The sequence below is a fragment of the Rhinopithecus bieti genome, unplaced genomic scaffold, assembly GCF_001698545.2.
Source record: "Rhinopithecus bieti isolate Rb0 unplaced genomic scaffold, ASM169854v2 scaffold_5882, whole genome shotgun sequence".
Lineage (NCBI taxonomy): Eukaryota > Metazoa > Chordata > Mammalia > Primates > Cercopithecidae > Rhinopithecus > Rhinopithecus bieti.
Genome location: NW_016805188.1, coordinates 1,814,512 through 1,830,723, shown reverse-complemented (window position 1 = coordinate 1,830,723; position 16,212 = coordinate 1,814,512). Strand labels below are relative to the sequence as shown.

The following is a 16,212-nucleotide window of genomic DNA, read 5'->3' as shown; positions in this document are numbered from 1 at the left end:
AAAAACCCAAAAGCAAAATCGAATGGTGAAGACAGAGTTGTTTGACTCTCTTAGGAATATAAATTGGGTGTCTCTTTAGCCAACCCATGACCTTTGATGTATTGCATGAAAGTCCTTCTTTAAACAGAGATTTGGACCAAGCTTTTGTTAGCACAAATCTCCACAGGATAGGATTGAGATTGAATGACATGTACCTCGGGAGCTGTGAGGTTCACTACTGCCATCAGAGCACACCCAGGAGGGGTAAGAGGTCTCATGAAGGAAATGAATGCTGCCATGCACTGCAGTGCCCGGGTTCTCTGTACAGAGGGAGTCGGGGCTGCTGCAGAGACTCCCTCAGGTAGCTCCCAACCAACAGAAGCATCCCAGGAGACAGAATCCCAAGTGTGGAAAGGAGTTATTATCCCAAGAAAAACACTCCATTTAAGACTTTTGAAAATCACTCCTTCTCCAAAACATATCCAATAAAGACTTTGTCAAAAGCAAAAGCCTGGGCATGGCTCTACTAGGCTGCAGAGGTAAGGAATGAGACTTGTAGTGAGCACGTCAGTACACACAGGAAAGGCAGCCTGGAGAAGTACATCAGTCAGGCATCTGGTAGGAAACAGATGTCATCCCCAAATCACGATAATAAGGGAAGGATCAATAAAAGGACTAGTTACAGAAGTGTGGGCAAGGAGTAGAGGAAATGGAAGGGACAGTACCATGCCGAGAGAGTAATTACAAGGAATGGTTACTGTACCTATGCCTGGAGGGACAAGAGAGTGAAGAATTGCCAGAACCTGGAAGGAAAGAGCCTTAGTGGAGAGATATAAGAAGAGCTGTGACCTGCATCACAGAGCGACACAACCATCCTGACATGACCCTGTTGGGAAGGAGAATAAATAGCCTGACCTCACTGTCCTCTCTCCCTCTCACTTCCTGCCAGGATTCTTCATTAGCCAAACCAACCAGAAGCTGGAAGGCAAGGAGCCCACTAATGTGGTCCACACAGTGAGAAGGCTGGAGAGTGTGTCCAGAGAGGTAAACAAAAGATTTCTGACATAAGAAGCATGCCAGGCACAAGCATGGGTTCAGTGGCAGAGTTCAGCGATTCCTACAGTTCTGAGTGCAAATGCTGGAGGTGACAAGTTACAACCAGAATGAACTGTAGAAAATGTAAGCATTTGAGGAGTAAGCAACTGGGCACCGTAAAGTTGCTCTAAATCAAAGTGTTACAACTGTTCATATACGCATAGTATATATACATGCAAACATACATAACCTAAGTGATTTCTTTTTATATAAGTGTTCCATATAAGCTTTCATTATTTATTCACTTACTCAACAAATATTTACTGAGTTCTTAACATCTTCAAGGTATGTGAATCAGGTAATGTCCAAGTAAAAATGACAAAGGCATTCCAGTGCTAACTTAATTATCTTTAAATTAGTCTAATTCATTAGCCTTAAATTTAATTGCTAATACCTTCAAGTGAGCATATAAATATTTAGAATTTTATACTAAGATTTTAACAAGATCCAGACACAATTTAAAAAAGCACTGAATAAAAAATGGGCAAAGAACTTATGTGAACATTTTTCCAAAGAAGACTTACAAACAGCCAATAAGCACATGAAAAGATGTTCAACATCACTAATCATCGGGGAAATGCAAATTAAAATGAGATATCACCTCATGCCCATTAGCACGGCTACTGTTAGAAAAAAGGAAAATAGGCTGGGCGTGGTGGCTCAAGCCTGTAATCCCAGCACTTTGGAAGGCCGAGACGGACAGATCATGAGGTCAGGAGATCGAGACCATCTTGGCTAACACGGTGAAATCCCGTCTCTACTAAAAAATACAAAAAACTAGCCGGGTGAGGTGGCGGGCGCCTGTAGTCCCAGCTACTCGGGAGGCTGAGGCAGGAGAATGGCGTAAACCTGGGAGGCGGAGCTTGCAGTGAGCTGAGATCCGGCCACTGCACTCCAGCCTGGGCGACAGAGCCAGACTCCGTCTCAAAAAAAGAAAAAAAAGAAAAAAGGGAAATAACAAGTGCCGGCACAGATGTGGAGAGATTAGAAGCCTCATCCACTGGTGGTGGGAATATAAATGGGTAGCAGCTGTGGAAAACAATGTGTCAGTTTCTCAAAAAATTAAAATTAGAATTAACATATGATCTAGCAATTCTTCTGAGTTCTAGCCAAAAGAATGGAAAGCAGGGTCTTGAAGAAATGTTTGTACACCCATGTTTACAGCAGCATTATTCACAATAGCCAAAAGGCAGAAGAAACCCAAGTGTTCATTTATAGATGAATGGGTAAACAAAATACGGTATATACACATAATGGAGTACTATTCAGCCTTAAAAAAGGAAATACTGCAATATGCTGCTAAGTGGATAAACTCTGAAGACATTATGCTAAGTGAAATAAACCTGTCACCAAAAGACAAATACTGTATGATTCCATTTATATGAGGTACCTAGAGTAGTCTAATTCATAGAGATAGAAAGTAGAATGAAGGTTCCCAAGAGCCGGGAGGAGGGGATAATGAGTTGTTTAGTGGATAAAGAGTTTCAGTTTGGGAAGATAAAAAACTTCCGGAGATGGATGGTGGTGATAGCTGTGCAACAACATGAACGTGCTTAAGCAAAATTTATTAAAATGGTAAATGTTACGTTACATACAATTTACTACAATAAACAAAAAAGAAATACTCACGGATTCCAGCCCAGATCTTGTGGGTTCACATACAGAATACCAGCTCTGGAAACAGTGGCCGGGGTTGCGCTCCTTAAGTGATGTATTTCAAACAGAAGCCTCATGAAGGGAGTGAGGGTGATGCGCTCATTGCTGGCGAGGGTCAGCACCTGGAGTGAGCAGCACAGTGGTGCACAGAGGTGCACTGTCACCCATGGGCAAAAGCAATGCTGCAAACATATAGAAGCAACAAGTACTTTCCCCTATCAGAAGTACCACAGGCTGTGCGCTCATTGTCCTGAATCAGAAGTGCAGTCTGAATAAAGATCTAAGCTCACCACTGAGATGACCTGACTGACCCTTGAGGAACAAACTCACCTAATTGGGCTTGTGAATGGCAACCTTTACATAATTGTAGTAATTTTATTACTAAGCCAAAGATAAGACATTTATTATAAAAATTAATCACATGAAAGGACCTGAATACCATAAAAAAAACTTTCTTTAGAATCTGAAATACCATGATTATCAATTGTCCAAAGAAACTTACACAAGTATAAAGATCCCAAACCTGTATTTTATGATGAACAGTGTCTCAGTTGAGTAAGCAGTAATTACTGTTAATTCAAGGTGGTTACTAAATCTATTCTGGAGTAATGATGATTACTGATCTCTCTCTGCTGACCCCAACAATAGACCTTGTGTTGCTTGAATGATATCTCACAGACCTGTACCATCACTTTTTGTTTTTGCTGGGAATGCTGAATTAACTGTGGCAAAAAGCTTGGAAAAACATTTTAATTCAATCCATAGCCATAGGAACTAGTTAATTTCAATTACCACATGGCACAAACCTGTTCTTTCATTGTCTAAGTATTTATACTTAAAGATGACAAGATATAATAATTTATGCCTACCTCTTAGAAAGTGGTAAGATGTGTAAACTAAATTCTTAGATCTGTATCTAACTCTCAGTAAAGGTGGCTGCATTCAAAGAAACAAAGAGAACATATTCCTTGAAATTCTTTAATGGTGAAATTAAAAAAAATTATCAGGAAAACAGCACTTATTGAAATAATAGTTACATAAAGAATCCCAGGTTAATGAGCAAAAACCAGTATTAACATCAACAAGTGAATGGAACTCTTAATACACTCAGGATGTTATAATCAAGGTTTACAACTGAAGTTTTATTCACCTTGTTATCATCCATTACAGTATTGAGTGATTCAATCCACATGGGGTCAATATCTCCATCCAGGACTATCCATTTTGGTCCATCATTCTTAAGATTTGCTTGTTCTCGTAGAATGGATGAAAAGAGACCTATAAAACAAGAGTAAACAATCCTAATATATAAAGTCGTTGAGTGCTGTTTATTTCTACAATAGGTTGGTATAATTCATCTTGGAAGCTCTTTTATTAACTAAATAAAAACGATTTTGCTGCCTCTTTCTAGCGGGCAGCGTGTTAACACCTTTTGAGCCACACATGGGTTCCAGATCCAGCTCTGTTATTTACCAATGTGCAAGCTTCACCTCACTGAGAAGGACCCTTAACTTCCACAACTGAGCTTCCCCATACGCCAAACAGAGATAACAAAAACTTTCCTTCATGAACAGTTGTGGGGATCTGTAGAAGGTAACGTACATAAAACTCAAAACTTACACCAAACGAAGACTCACAATCCTTCTTCATACACATATGTTCAGTATCCATTTTAGATCAAATATTTGTTTATTTCACCTTTCTCCATTTTTCTATAACAATTTTCAAGGGCACAATTCTGAAGCTAAAGCATTCAGAAGCACTATACATCTCCTACAGAAATGTGTTCATTAGGATAGTGACTCATCATTCCTTAACAAGATGTATATGCAATAACATTTTAAATCTACAGTCCTTTTTGCCATTAGTACATATCTAAGCATTGTGTGTTTGATGTGACAGATTTACCAGTTGCAAATTTTTCAAGCTCTAGTAAATCTAATAGCATTGTGAGCAAAATTGTTTTGATGCATGCATGATGTTTCCTCTGTGACGCATTTTGTACCAAAAGTGACAGTATCTAATGGAACTTGCCACCATGATTCATAAAGCAGCCAGCAAACTTTACTAACAGTCACTGATTTGAAGCGTTTCCAGTTTTTCAGCCTAAACAGATATGGTTCTCTCCCTGCCATAGTTCTTTACAAAAGACAGAAGCTAGCCTGAGACAGCAAAAACTGTCCCACAGAAAAAGGAGTGTACACAAGACAAGAGGATAGAGAATGACAAAGGGTGTCCTGCTTTATTATTACTGTTTTTTAAATTTCAACTTTTATTTTAGGTTCAGATGATACACATGCAGGTGTGTTGCATGGGTACACTGTGTGACATTGAGGTTTGGGATACGAATGGTGCCATCGTCCAGGTAGTAAGCATAGGAATCAACAGGTAGTTTTTCATCCCCTGCTCCTCTCCTTCCCTCCCACCTCTAGTAGGCCTCAGTGTCAATGGTTCCCATCTTTATGTCCACACGTACCCAATGTTTAGCTCCCACTTGTAAATGAGAAATGCAGTATTTGGTTTTCTATTTCTGCATTAATTCACTTAGGATAATGGCCTCCAGCTACATCCATGTTGCTGCAAAAAACATGATGTTCTTTTTTATGGCTACCTAGTATTCCATGGTGTATATGTACTATGTTTTACTTATCTAATCCACCTTTAATGGGTACTTAGGTCGATTCCATGCCTTTGCTATTGTGAACAGTGCTGCAATGAACATACGAGTGCATGTGTCTTTTTGGTAGAACAATTTGTTTTCCTTTAGGTATATACCCAGTAATGGGATTGCTGGGTGAACTGGTAGTTCTGTTTTAAATTTTTTGAGAAATCTCCAAACTGCTTTCCATAGTGACTGAACCACCAAGTCTATAAGTGGTCCCTTTTCTCCACAGCCTCACCAGCATCATTTGACTTTTCCATAATAGTCTTTCTGACTGGTGTGAGATTCTATCTCATTGTGATTTTGATTTGCATTTCTACTTTAGATCAGCCATCAGGGAAGTCTTCTCTGATGTGACGTTTGACCAGATGCTGAAATAAGATAAGGAAGCAAGTCATGCAGGCATCCAGAAGAGTGTTGCTGATGGCAGGAACATGAGGTGCTGAGGCCCCGTGATGGGAACAAGTTCAAGGAATAGCAAAGAGGCCAGAATGAATGGATTATAGTAAGCGGTGGGAAATGAAGTCAGGGATGGTGGGATTTGGGGACAGGGGCAGGGATCCAATCATATAGAGCCTTAAAAGCCATGGAAAAGGTTGGATTCTAAAGGTGATTGGAACGCACTTGAAATCAAAAGCAGAGAAGTAACATTTGAAGCCCCTCTGTCTGCTTTAGGTCAAATGAACTGCAGGGAAACCAGGAGGAGGAGATTACCCACTGCCGTAGTACAGGAGAGACATGATGGCGGCTTCAACTAATGTGGCATCTATGGAGAAGGTGAGAAGACCTGGAATTCATATACATTTTAGAGGTAAAGCCTATAGGATTTGCTGTGAGGTTGGATGTAGGGTGTGACAGGGAGACAGGCCTCAAAGATGATGCCAAGGTTAGCACATTTACTGTAAAAGGAACTCCTAACAGATTGTCACAAAGGGATCTGTTTGCTTACAAATACTCTCAGGGCAGGAAACATGCCCCATTTCCTTTTGTCCCTGGCACCTGGAATGTCTGCCTGAACTTCAGTCAGTGTCTCATATCAGGTACTTTATAGATGTTTCCTGAGGCATTCATGTTGACTTCACTCCTGATTTACAGGGAGCCCTGACATAATTGACGCGGGATAAAACATAACAGCTCTGAGTACAAATCCGCGGAATGCAAATCAAGTACTTATTCAAATCCAGTTTTAATTTATACATTATAAATGCTGTTGTGATCTGCTATATTTCCAATAATGCCAACATATAAACAGTGAGTCTGTGACTATGACTAAAATTGGCTTGTATTGAAAAATGGCTTTCTGGATAGCAAAAAAAATTTAGCACTTCTAAAGGGGAAATACTACTTGCCATCTTTCCATTCTCGGGTAGCGTGATGTATGAAACCAAAGAGTTCATCTGTTGTCACAGCTTTAGGGTTTAAGTCATTCCAAACCGGCTTCTGTTTCATGTTAACATATGTTCGGTTCAGTGTTCTCAAAATCTGAGGGGAAGGAGGAAAGAGCCAAAAAAATTAATACTAACATAAGCCAAACGGAAAGTAAAAGATTTCTGAAGAGTTTTCCTTATTCATTATATGCTCCTAGATGCTCTGTGTGTGCTAAGATCCAGAAGGGGAAAAATGCACATATGTGCATTTCCATTACCATCTTGAAAAGCTTCATCTTACAAATACTCAGCAAGACAGAATCAGTTCACTTGACTCTTTGAACCATTTAGAGTAAAGGGAGTCACTTTCTCATTTGAGATTTTTAATCATGTGTGCCAAGTGGAGGACCATACATAAATAAGCATTCATGTTGATTACAAAATCTACCCTGCCTGCTGCACTCCAGCCTGGGTGACAGAGCAAGACTCTGTCTCAAAAAAAATAAAAATAAAAATAAATAAATAAAAAAATTCTACCCTGCCTGAATCAGCAAGATTGGTTTTTCTCAAAATGTAGCCTACATCAGAATTGCTTGGAGGGTATTAAAATACAGATTGCAGGGCCCAATCCCAGAGCTTCTGTTTCAGTAGGTCTGAGGTGGGGCCAGTAATGTGCAGTTCCAACAAGGGCCCAGCTGATGCCAATGATGCTGGTCTGGCCATGCTTTGAGATCTAGCGACTTAGGGCAGTGGTTCTCAAAAACAGACTGTCTTGACTAGGGGGAAGAAAGGGGAAGGGGCTTCTGGGCATCTAGTGGATAGAGACCAGGGAGGTTGCTAAATATCTTTCAATGCACAGGATAGCCCCCTATAGCAGAGTTATCCAGTCCAGAACGTCAACAGTGCTGAGGTTGAGAACCCCTGATCCTGATAATTGAGGAAAAGCCTTGAGAATGCGAACTCACAGAACAGGTGCTCAGTGTATGTCTATTCAATTAATTGATACCTTCACTTAAATATCTGCCCTTACTTTCCCTTTTGCTCCTTTGAAAAGCTGTAGCTTTTGTCTTAGATATTTATCATGCTGACAAAACCCCTACTCACAGGGGTTTTGAAAAAACGGATAAACAATTGACAAACACTTTGAAATGATAAGATGCTAAAAAACGTCATCCTGAGCTGCAGTGCTCCGGTTATCTTGGGTTACGTACCTGTTGAGTAGAACAGAACTGGTGAAGACTAGAAGAAAGAAAATAAATGCCTTAGGAATATTAAGCTTATATTTTTAGAAACCATTATTAATCTACTGGAAAGTATGGAATTTAATTTTATCCTTCCCTGAACTATGGCCTACATCTGTAACTTACTCTAACAAAATAATTACAGGTCTATCAGTTATCTACTTTAATATTTCATTTATTATATTTTTCACTAGAAAAATGTCTATACAGAGATTTTTTTTTTTATCTTACAGTTGTTCCACTTTGGGTCCTGATCTAAATACTGGCAAGTTCCATATACTGCCATCCTCTAAAATCTCATATGCTCAATCTGATTATTTTTAGGTGTTGGCTACCAAGTATGTTTATACCCAAGCATCCTGAATTAAAATGCATGCAGTTCTGCATATACCGTCTGCCAACCAAGAAAATAAGTATGTTGCCAGGACTGTCAGTAAGACCAAACAAAATCAAGCAGTGAACTAAAAATGGGGATAATAACACCCATAGTATATCATTATTGTGCAGAGTAAATCATACATAATGCACCTAGCACAGCATGTAATAGGTACCTCAAAAATGTGGGTTTTGCCACTTCCTTTTATTTTTAGGTTTTGTTTGTCCATATAGAGGGTTATATTTCTGAGGGAGTACTGAAGGAAAATATTTGGGTTTGTTTTTCTGAATGATATGAGGAGGAGAATCAAGGATGACTTGGAAAAGAAAATAGGTTTGATAAATGTGGCTAGAGCCAATCAAATCTTCCAGCCAGATATCTTATTCCACAGTCTCTTAATATGTTTATCTTTGATAAAAGAATCCAAGCATAAATGTACTGAAAGGTGCATAAGGTAGGGTGGCGTGTATCTAAATGCCTTCATCTGATACTGAAAATCTCATGTGGAAAGCTCAATCTTCATGTCGGGTTGCTTTTCCTATGTGAATGCAATGCTCTATTTGTTTCTTGTTCTCCCTACCGCTGACCCAATATAAAGGAAAAGATCAATTGATCAAGCAGCAAGATTAGAGTCTCAGATTCTGATTCCAAATTATGGCGGGCTTCTTGGTGGGGAATTCTTTTGAGTAGCATTGAAAATAGGCCAAACCACAATAACAACAAATGTTCTTTCCATAGCTGTAAGCTATTAGGCAATTTACTATACCTTACTCTTCCCTGTGCCTGCATTTCCAACCACAAAGACCGAGTGCCGCACAGCCAACAGTTCCTCAAGCTGGACAACCTGCAGAGCAAACAGTCAGTTGCTGGTTTCCTTTAATGAGTTGGTGACAAAAAGATAACCTACCATTTTTGCCCAATTCTTCTTTCCTTACACCCAAGCCAGCCCCCACTGACAACAGTATGTTCAGAGAAAGTTAAAATAGACCATAAGTGAAAATTATAGTTTTTCCTGGATTTCCCACATAGACCACAGGGATGAGACTAAAGCCAAACCATGATTTTATGCAGTACTCAGTATATGGCAGGGGTTACTTACAAAAATCATTAACTCTTCATGAAGTATTGAACAAACACTGTACAGAGCCAATCACCATCTACAACTGAGTAATGATTTATATCCTATAAAATATCTAAAATGGATAACGTATACAGTGTTTAATGTCCATGCATTCACTGAATTCAAACTGAATAATATGCACAAGGCTTTGATATGTCAGATAATATCTACCTAACTTATTCTCATACATGTTGTCATTCTCCCCTCATTAAAAGCATACACTAATAATTTTACTTCTGATGTTCTCTAAAAAGGAGGAAAGAACAAAGTAAATTTTTAGTGCGTGTCTCCAAGAACCAACAAGTTTTTAAACCTAACTAAAAGTATGCTTACATTTAAAGCCATGTCAATCATATCTGTTTTCACCTTACAGAGTGGGGCTACTAAAATACTTACATTTACTTAATCCTGCCATATGAAAATGCTTGAAAACATATATTAAGATCCTGTTAAGCTTAGGGTACAAGTTAACATCTTGCTTTAGCATCAGTTAGCCACAATTATTTCAACTGACAATCCCAACAGCTGCCATGAAAAGCAAATGCTCCTTTTACTTTGAGGATGAAGCTCTCTTCAGGCTGCAGGCGGAGCTCCAGGGTAGACTGCCTGACCATCTGTTCAAAGTGCAGCTTCCTCCTCCGGGGCACATCCAGGGTTGGAAACAGGTCACCGACCAGGCCCAGAAACACTGGGATGTCGTCAGTCACTATCTTAGGCATATTGAAATCCCTTAATGCTCTCATGAGTACCTAGGGGAAAAAAAAAACATTTTATAAAAAAGCCAAAACAAGTTCTAACAAACACCTGAAGAACTAAAGATGTTTGCTATTTTTAATCCTCATATGTGAAGCATGAGATATTGGTACTGTTCTCCATTAAGATGGCATTCTATCAATAGGGAGGTTAAATGTTTAAAACTCAGGTATCAGAACATGAGAAGGCTGAACTGATACCATGGACAATCCTTAGAATAAGAACAGCAAAGAGGACTTTTCCTTCCCTGCCAATGATCTGTTTTGATCTTTAGAAACAATCTAAGGGCCTTCTCTCTTGAATCCTCAAACTCCAGAATTTAAATTAATCAAGCTCATCAGATCATTTTGTCCTAAGTCCTCTGCGAATCTTAGAATGATAATCTCAAACATTTTTAGTTTTGTTGTTGTTGTTCTATCTTAGCTGTAAGCCAAAGATTTTAAAAGCAGTAACTCAAACGTCAGGATAACTTTTACAGAAAGAGCTAAGCATTCCAACAAAAATTTTAAAAAGCAAGATAACAAATAAACGAAAGAAAATCTTGACCTAGTACTAAATTACAAGGAAATTAAGAGGAAAAGAGAGAAATATTGGCAAAGCAGAAAAATACATAACAAATATCCCTCAATTTAAAAAAGGACACAGATTTTTTTTTTTTTTTTTTTTTTTTGCTATTTCTCAAGTCACATTGCACATACACATGGTGATACATACTGATATGGTTTAGATTTGTGTCCCCACCCAAATCTCATGTCAAATTGGAGGGCTTAGTGGGAGGTGATTGGATCATCAAGGGGCTGGATTTTCTCCTTGCTGTTCTCACGAGATCTGATAGTTTTAAAGTGTATGGCACTTTCCCCTTCACTCTCTCTCTCTCCTGTCACCATGTGAAGAAGCTTCGTGCTTTCCCCTTGCCTTCCTCCATGATTGTCAGTTTCCTGAGTTCTCCCAGTTACGCTTCCTGTTAAGCCTGTGGAATTGTGAGTCAATCAAACCTCTTTATAAATTTCCTAGTCTCAGGTAGTTCTTTGTAACAGTTCTTTGTAAGTTCAGTGTGAAAATGGACTGATAACACATATTCATTGCTCTCGCTACTTAAGGGAAAAATCCATGATGTGTTGTTATCATTTCTCTCCAGGAATGACAGCAGAACATTTCTCCAGTAGCTCTGACCAACCAATCAAGCATTTCATTGGTGTTAGGCACCCTCCTTTCCTGTTTCATTCTGCAAGCCCATCTTACATCCTATGAAATGGATGTTCTTTCTCCCATTATGTCTTCACTGACTTTCCAGGATTAATATCCCAACTCAGTCAGATTTCTTAAATGTTCCTGAGAGGAAATCAGTGATTACTGAATTATTTGATTATGACTGTCAAAATAGTTTTTGGGGCTATTTCAAAAGTACTTGTAAAATCACATTTTCTTTTCCAGATTCATATCTTTGTACTCAAGAACACTTGTGACCTCTTATAAGGAATGCCAATCCTCAAATCCCCTGCATTAACAATAGATGTTATGCTTTTTAAAAGTTGTGCTGTGCATGCCCCACCATCCAGGCATATACTTTCATTTCTGTGAAGCTGGCCAGCTACTCACTCAACAAACTCATATTAGCACTGCAGTACCTGATCTTCAGGTCTATTTTTATCTCCTCGTTTCAGAGAACCAGCCACAACCAAGACAGATTTAATAGCACGAAGTCCCCAATCATAATGATCCTAAAATCAAAACATAGGTTTATTTTCTCAAAAATTGTATGAGGGAGTAAGATTCTCGTTTCAGAGGTAAGAACTGAAAGTTTAAAAAAAGGAGTTCAGATAAATACACACTTTAATGATTCAAAATACCATTTTCTTTTCCTCTTTGAAATTGTGAAAATCATGTCCCCGTAGCATCGTCCTGTTTCTTTCGCCTGTGTTTTTGTTTTCGTTTTTTGGCCTCTGTCAGCAAGTCTCTTCTTTCCATAGCACTTAACTGCAACATTTGCCCAAGGCTCCATCCACCTCCCTTGCTGTACTCTCTCAATAGACCTGGCTAACTCAGTAGCTCAACAAATTCCACCTTTTCACCTCCAACCAGAAGCACATTTCTCCACCTGTGCTAGTTTCATCACGAGCCCTGATATTCTACTTCTCCCCAGACTTCTATCCCTAATGGCCCTAATTACTCCATCTCTTAATCAGACACTTCTGCCTAGATGCCAGCACATAATATAATAAAAACCATGTCCTTAAGATTCAATTATCTTTTTATGAGACTTCAACATTATCCCTAAGACTCCTCCCACAGGGTCTGAGCTCCTGGAGGATCTCAGAATATTACTTCTGAGATTGGATACAATTGCAACTCCCTGCTCCCTTGGTCCAATTACATATTTTCTTCTGTTTTTTTCTCATGATAAACTTATTTCCCATATATTCACTGTCTTCTTGGGGCTAGTACAGTGCATGGCACAGGGTAGGTGCTCAGTAAAGGTATTCCAAATGAACTAACTGCTTACACGGGACTGGTCTTCTCTCTTTCGCCATCCAGCTACAATCCACATAGTAACAACCCATCTCTCAAATGTCTCTCAGCTGTGTCTGTGGGAAAGACACTTTACCTCCCAGAGCCTCAGAATCATCTATAAAAAGGCAGATAAAAGCATCCACCTACTTTATAAGTGGTTGTAGGAGTAAAGTGAATTAATGTGAGTACAATTTTTTTTTCTGTGGGCAGTGAAACAATGTTACATATGTAAATATCCCATTTACTCCATTAGTGGATCATAAAATCAGTTTAGTAGGTCTTGACCATCATTTTTGTCTGTAATAACATGGAACGAAATGAAAAACACCGTGGTGTGGTGCAAATAAGAGCAAAAAGTGCCTGAGTGTGGTGGCTCATGCCTGTCATCTCAGCACTTTGGGAGGCTGACGCGGGCCGATTGCTTCAGCCCAGGAGTTCCAGACCAGCCTGGGCAACAGGGGGAAAACCCACCACTGCAAAAAATAGAAAAATTAGCCAGGTGTGATGGTGCACACCTAGAGTCTCAGTTACTTAGGAGGCTGGGATGGAAAGATCGCTTGAGCCAGGGAGGTCTAGGCTGCGGTGAGCTATGATCACATTACTGTACTCCAGCCTGGGTAACAAAGCGACACTCTCTCTCAAAATAATAATAACAAAAAAAAGGAAAAACTGTTTGGTGAAATGTATGGTTCAGTTGTATATGTATGTATACACTGAGTCGCAATAGAAGAAGTATTTTTTACTGTGGGTCATGGTAAAGACCATTTGAAAGCCACTGATGGAGTAGGATGAGGCTTAAAGAGAAAAGAGAGGGGAAAGAACCAGAGGTTTTGTTGTTGTTGTTTACTTTAAGTTCTGGGATACATGTGCAGAATGTGCATGTTTGTTACACAGGTATACACGTACCATGGTGGTTTGCTGTACCCATCAACCTGTTATCTACATTAGGTGTTTCTCCTAATGCTATCCCTCCCATAGCCCTCCACCCCACAACAGGCTCCAGTGTGTGATGTTCCCCTCCTTGTGCCCATATGTTCTCACTGTTCAACTCCTACTTATGAGTGAGAACGTACGGTGTTTGGTTTCCTGTTCCCGTGTTAGTTTGCTGAGAATGATGGTTTCCATCCTCATCCATGTCCCTGCAAAGGACATGACCTTATCCTTTTTTATAGCTTCATAGTATTCCATGGTGTATATGTACCATATTTTCTTCATCCAGTCTATCATTGATGGGCATTTGGGTTGGTTCTAAGTCTTTCCTATTGTGAATAGTGCTGCAATAAACATATGTGTGCATGTGTCTTTATAGCAGAATGATTTATAATCCTTTGGGTATATACCTAGTAAGGGGATTGCTGGGTCAAATGGTATTTCTGAGAATCAGAACTTTGAGGACTCAATGGGAAGTCGCTAAGTTATGCAGTAACAATAAAAGGAGTGGATGCAGAAGAAATTTTGGACCACAGATTTCAGAGGACTTGGTGCCTCTGCTAAACGTTTAAACAATGCAAATTACTAAAAGTATCTTCACAATTTTCATTATATCATTCTATTGGTCAAAAATGCCTACTGATTCTTTTCCCAAATCCATTTCTATAGCACAGAAAGGTATCCCTGAATTGTGTTCCTAACACAGCTCTTCTGTCCTGGCTAGATTTCTTTCTGCTCATCTCACTTGTGACATTTCTGAGTTAGCAAACTCTTTCATTCTTTGTTCTACCTGTACTCCCAACACCTTCCTCTTGTAATTGGCCACAGGTGTGTCCTAGACAGAATTAGAAAGAATTGAAGTCAAATCTTGCTCTTACCACTTGTTAGCTATATGGACTTGGGACAGGTTGCTTTGCTCAGTTTTCTCATATGTAAAACAGGGCTAATAAAATCAAACTTGTAAACTTCTTTTGACAATCTTGTAACATAACACATAGTACCCATTCAATAAGTACTGGTTCCTTTCTCCCTTGAAAACTCTGATAATCTTTTCATTCTCCATTGTCTCCCAATTTTTATGTCATGTAAACTGAATTACCTAATTTCTTCAAAGTCATAAATCTGGGTGTGTGTTTCATTTGTTTTGAATCTTACTCATTCAACATGGTCAGCAAAAAGCACATTACTTAGATATACCAGACGCTCATTAAATGTTTAAATATGACTACTGAAAATGGATACAGTTGAAACTCCACATTCCCTAGGCTCTATTACATTTTTTCTTCTGACTTTTTACCATGATAAAATTAAAATAGGCTCATTAAAAGATAAGAATAAGGGAAAAAAATACCCATAATCTTACCATCCAGAGACAACTGTTAAAAATTATGATTCCACCCACCCAATATAAATTCACAGTTACTAAAAGGACAACATAAATCACTCTCATATTCCATATTTTGCCCTAACAATGAGCAAGTTAAAATGAATATGTGGCAGTAAGGTAACTGAGTGGTTGCAACTGTGGTATTTTGATACTTTCATTTTGACTACAGAATAATGTCACCAGTAATTAATGAAATGTTATCAAAAGATCAAAAGTCAAAAATGATCATACAGCTAAATTTTAAAATATTGATGCTGACATATATGTAATTTCTGTGGCTTACCAGCAACTTCAATACATCTTCAAGAAGCTTATGATTGGAGAGTAGAGAGTATGTAAATCTGACCCATTTTAGAGACAAGGAAATTGTAGAGCAAAAATTTAAAAGAACAGAAAATCAGTCAACCCTACCTTTAAATAAAGAATTACCAATAAAAGAGAATAATTTTAACATTCCCTGAGATATTCTTCAGAAAATTAGCCTTATCTTACTCTTATGAATACTCCTGCCCTATCTTACCAGAAAATATTTTCACGAAGAAAGGGAGGCAACATAAAATTCCATTTATAATTACAAAATTGACAAAGCTAAAGAAAATCACACAGCTCATTGGTTTAAAAAAGTATTAATACAAATAAAGTATCAGAACTAAAATATCTCAAATTTAACTTCAGAAAAAATAAAATTATAAAATAAGGTTTTCAAAATTTGTAGAAAATATAAAATATTTCTAACATCAAATCAAATGGTAGTTCTAGTTTTTAAAGGAATCTCCATTTGATCCAGCAATCCCACTACTGGGTATCTTCCCAGAGGAAAAGTAGTCATTACATGAAAAAGACACTTGCATATGCCTATTTACAGCAGCACAATTTGCAATTGCAAAAACACAGACTAGCCTAAATGTCCATCAGCCAATGAGTGGATAAAGAAAATGTGGTATATACACACCATGGAATATAACTCAGTCATAAAAAGGAATGAAATAATGGCATTTGCAGCAACCTAGATGGAGGTGGAGACCATTATTCTAAGTGAAGTAACTCAGGAATGGAAAGCCAAATATCATATGTTCTCACTTATAAGTGGGAGCTAAGCTATGAGGATGCAAAGGCATAAGAATGATATAATGGC

At 38.5% G+C, this 16,212-nt stretch overlaps 1 protein-coding gene across 1 annotated transcript in view; it reads right to left on the bottom strand.

The window, feature by feature from the left end:
• DNAH11 (dynein axonemal heavy chain 11) overlaps nucleotides 1–16,212 on the bottom strand; it is a 396,815-nt gene that overhangs the window by 210,610 nt on the left and 169,993 nt on the right. The window contains exons 37-42 of the mRNA XM_017871552.1: nucleotides 11,878–11,970; nucleotides 10,051–10,245; nucleotides 9,143–9,220; nucleotides 6,738–6,874; nucleotides 3,881–4,031; nucleotides 2,704–2,852 (exon numbers count right to left, since the gene is read on the bottom strand). Coding sequence (XP_017727041.1) covers nucleotides 2,704–2,852; nucleotides 3,881–4,031; nucleotides 6,738–6,874; nucleotides 9,143–9,220; nucleotides 10,051–10,245; nucleotides 11,878–11,970 — 803 coding nt within the window. The remainder of the gene's footprint in view (nucleotides 1–2,703; nucleotides 2,853–3,880; nucleotides 4,032–6,737; nucleotides 6,875–9,142; nucleotides 9,221–10,050; nucleotides 10,246–11,877; nucleotides 11,971–16,212) is intronic.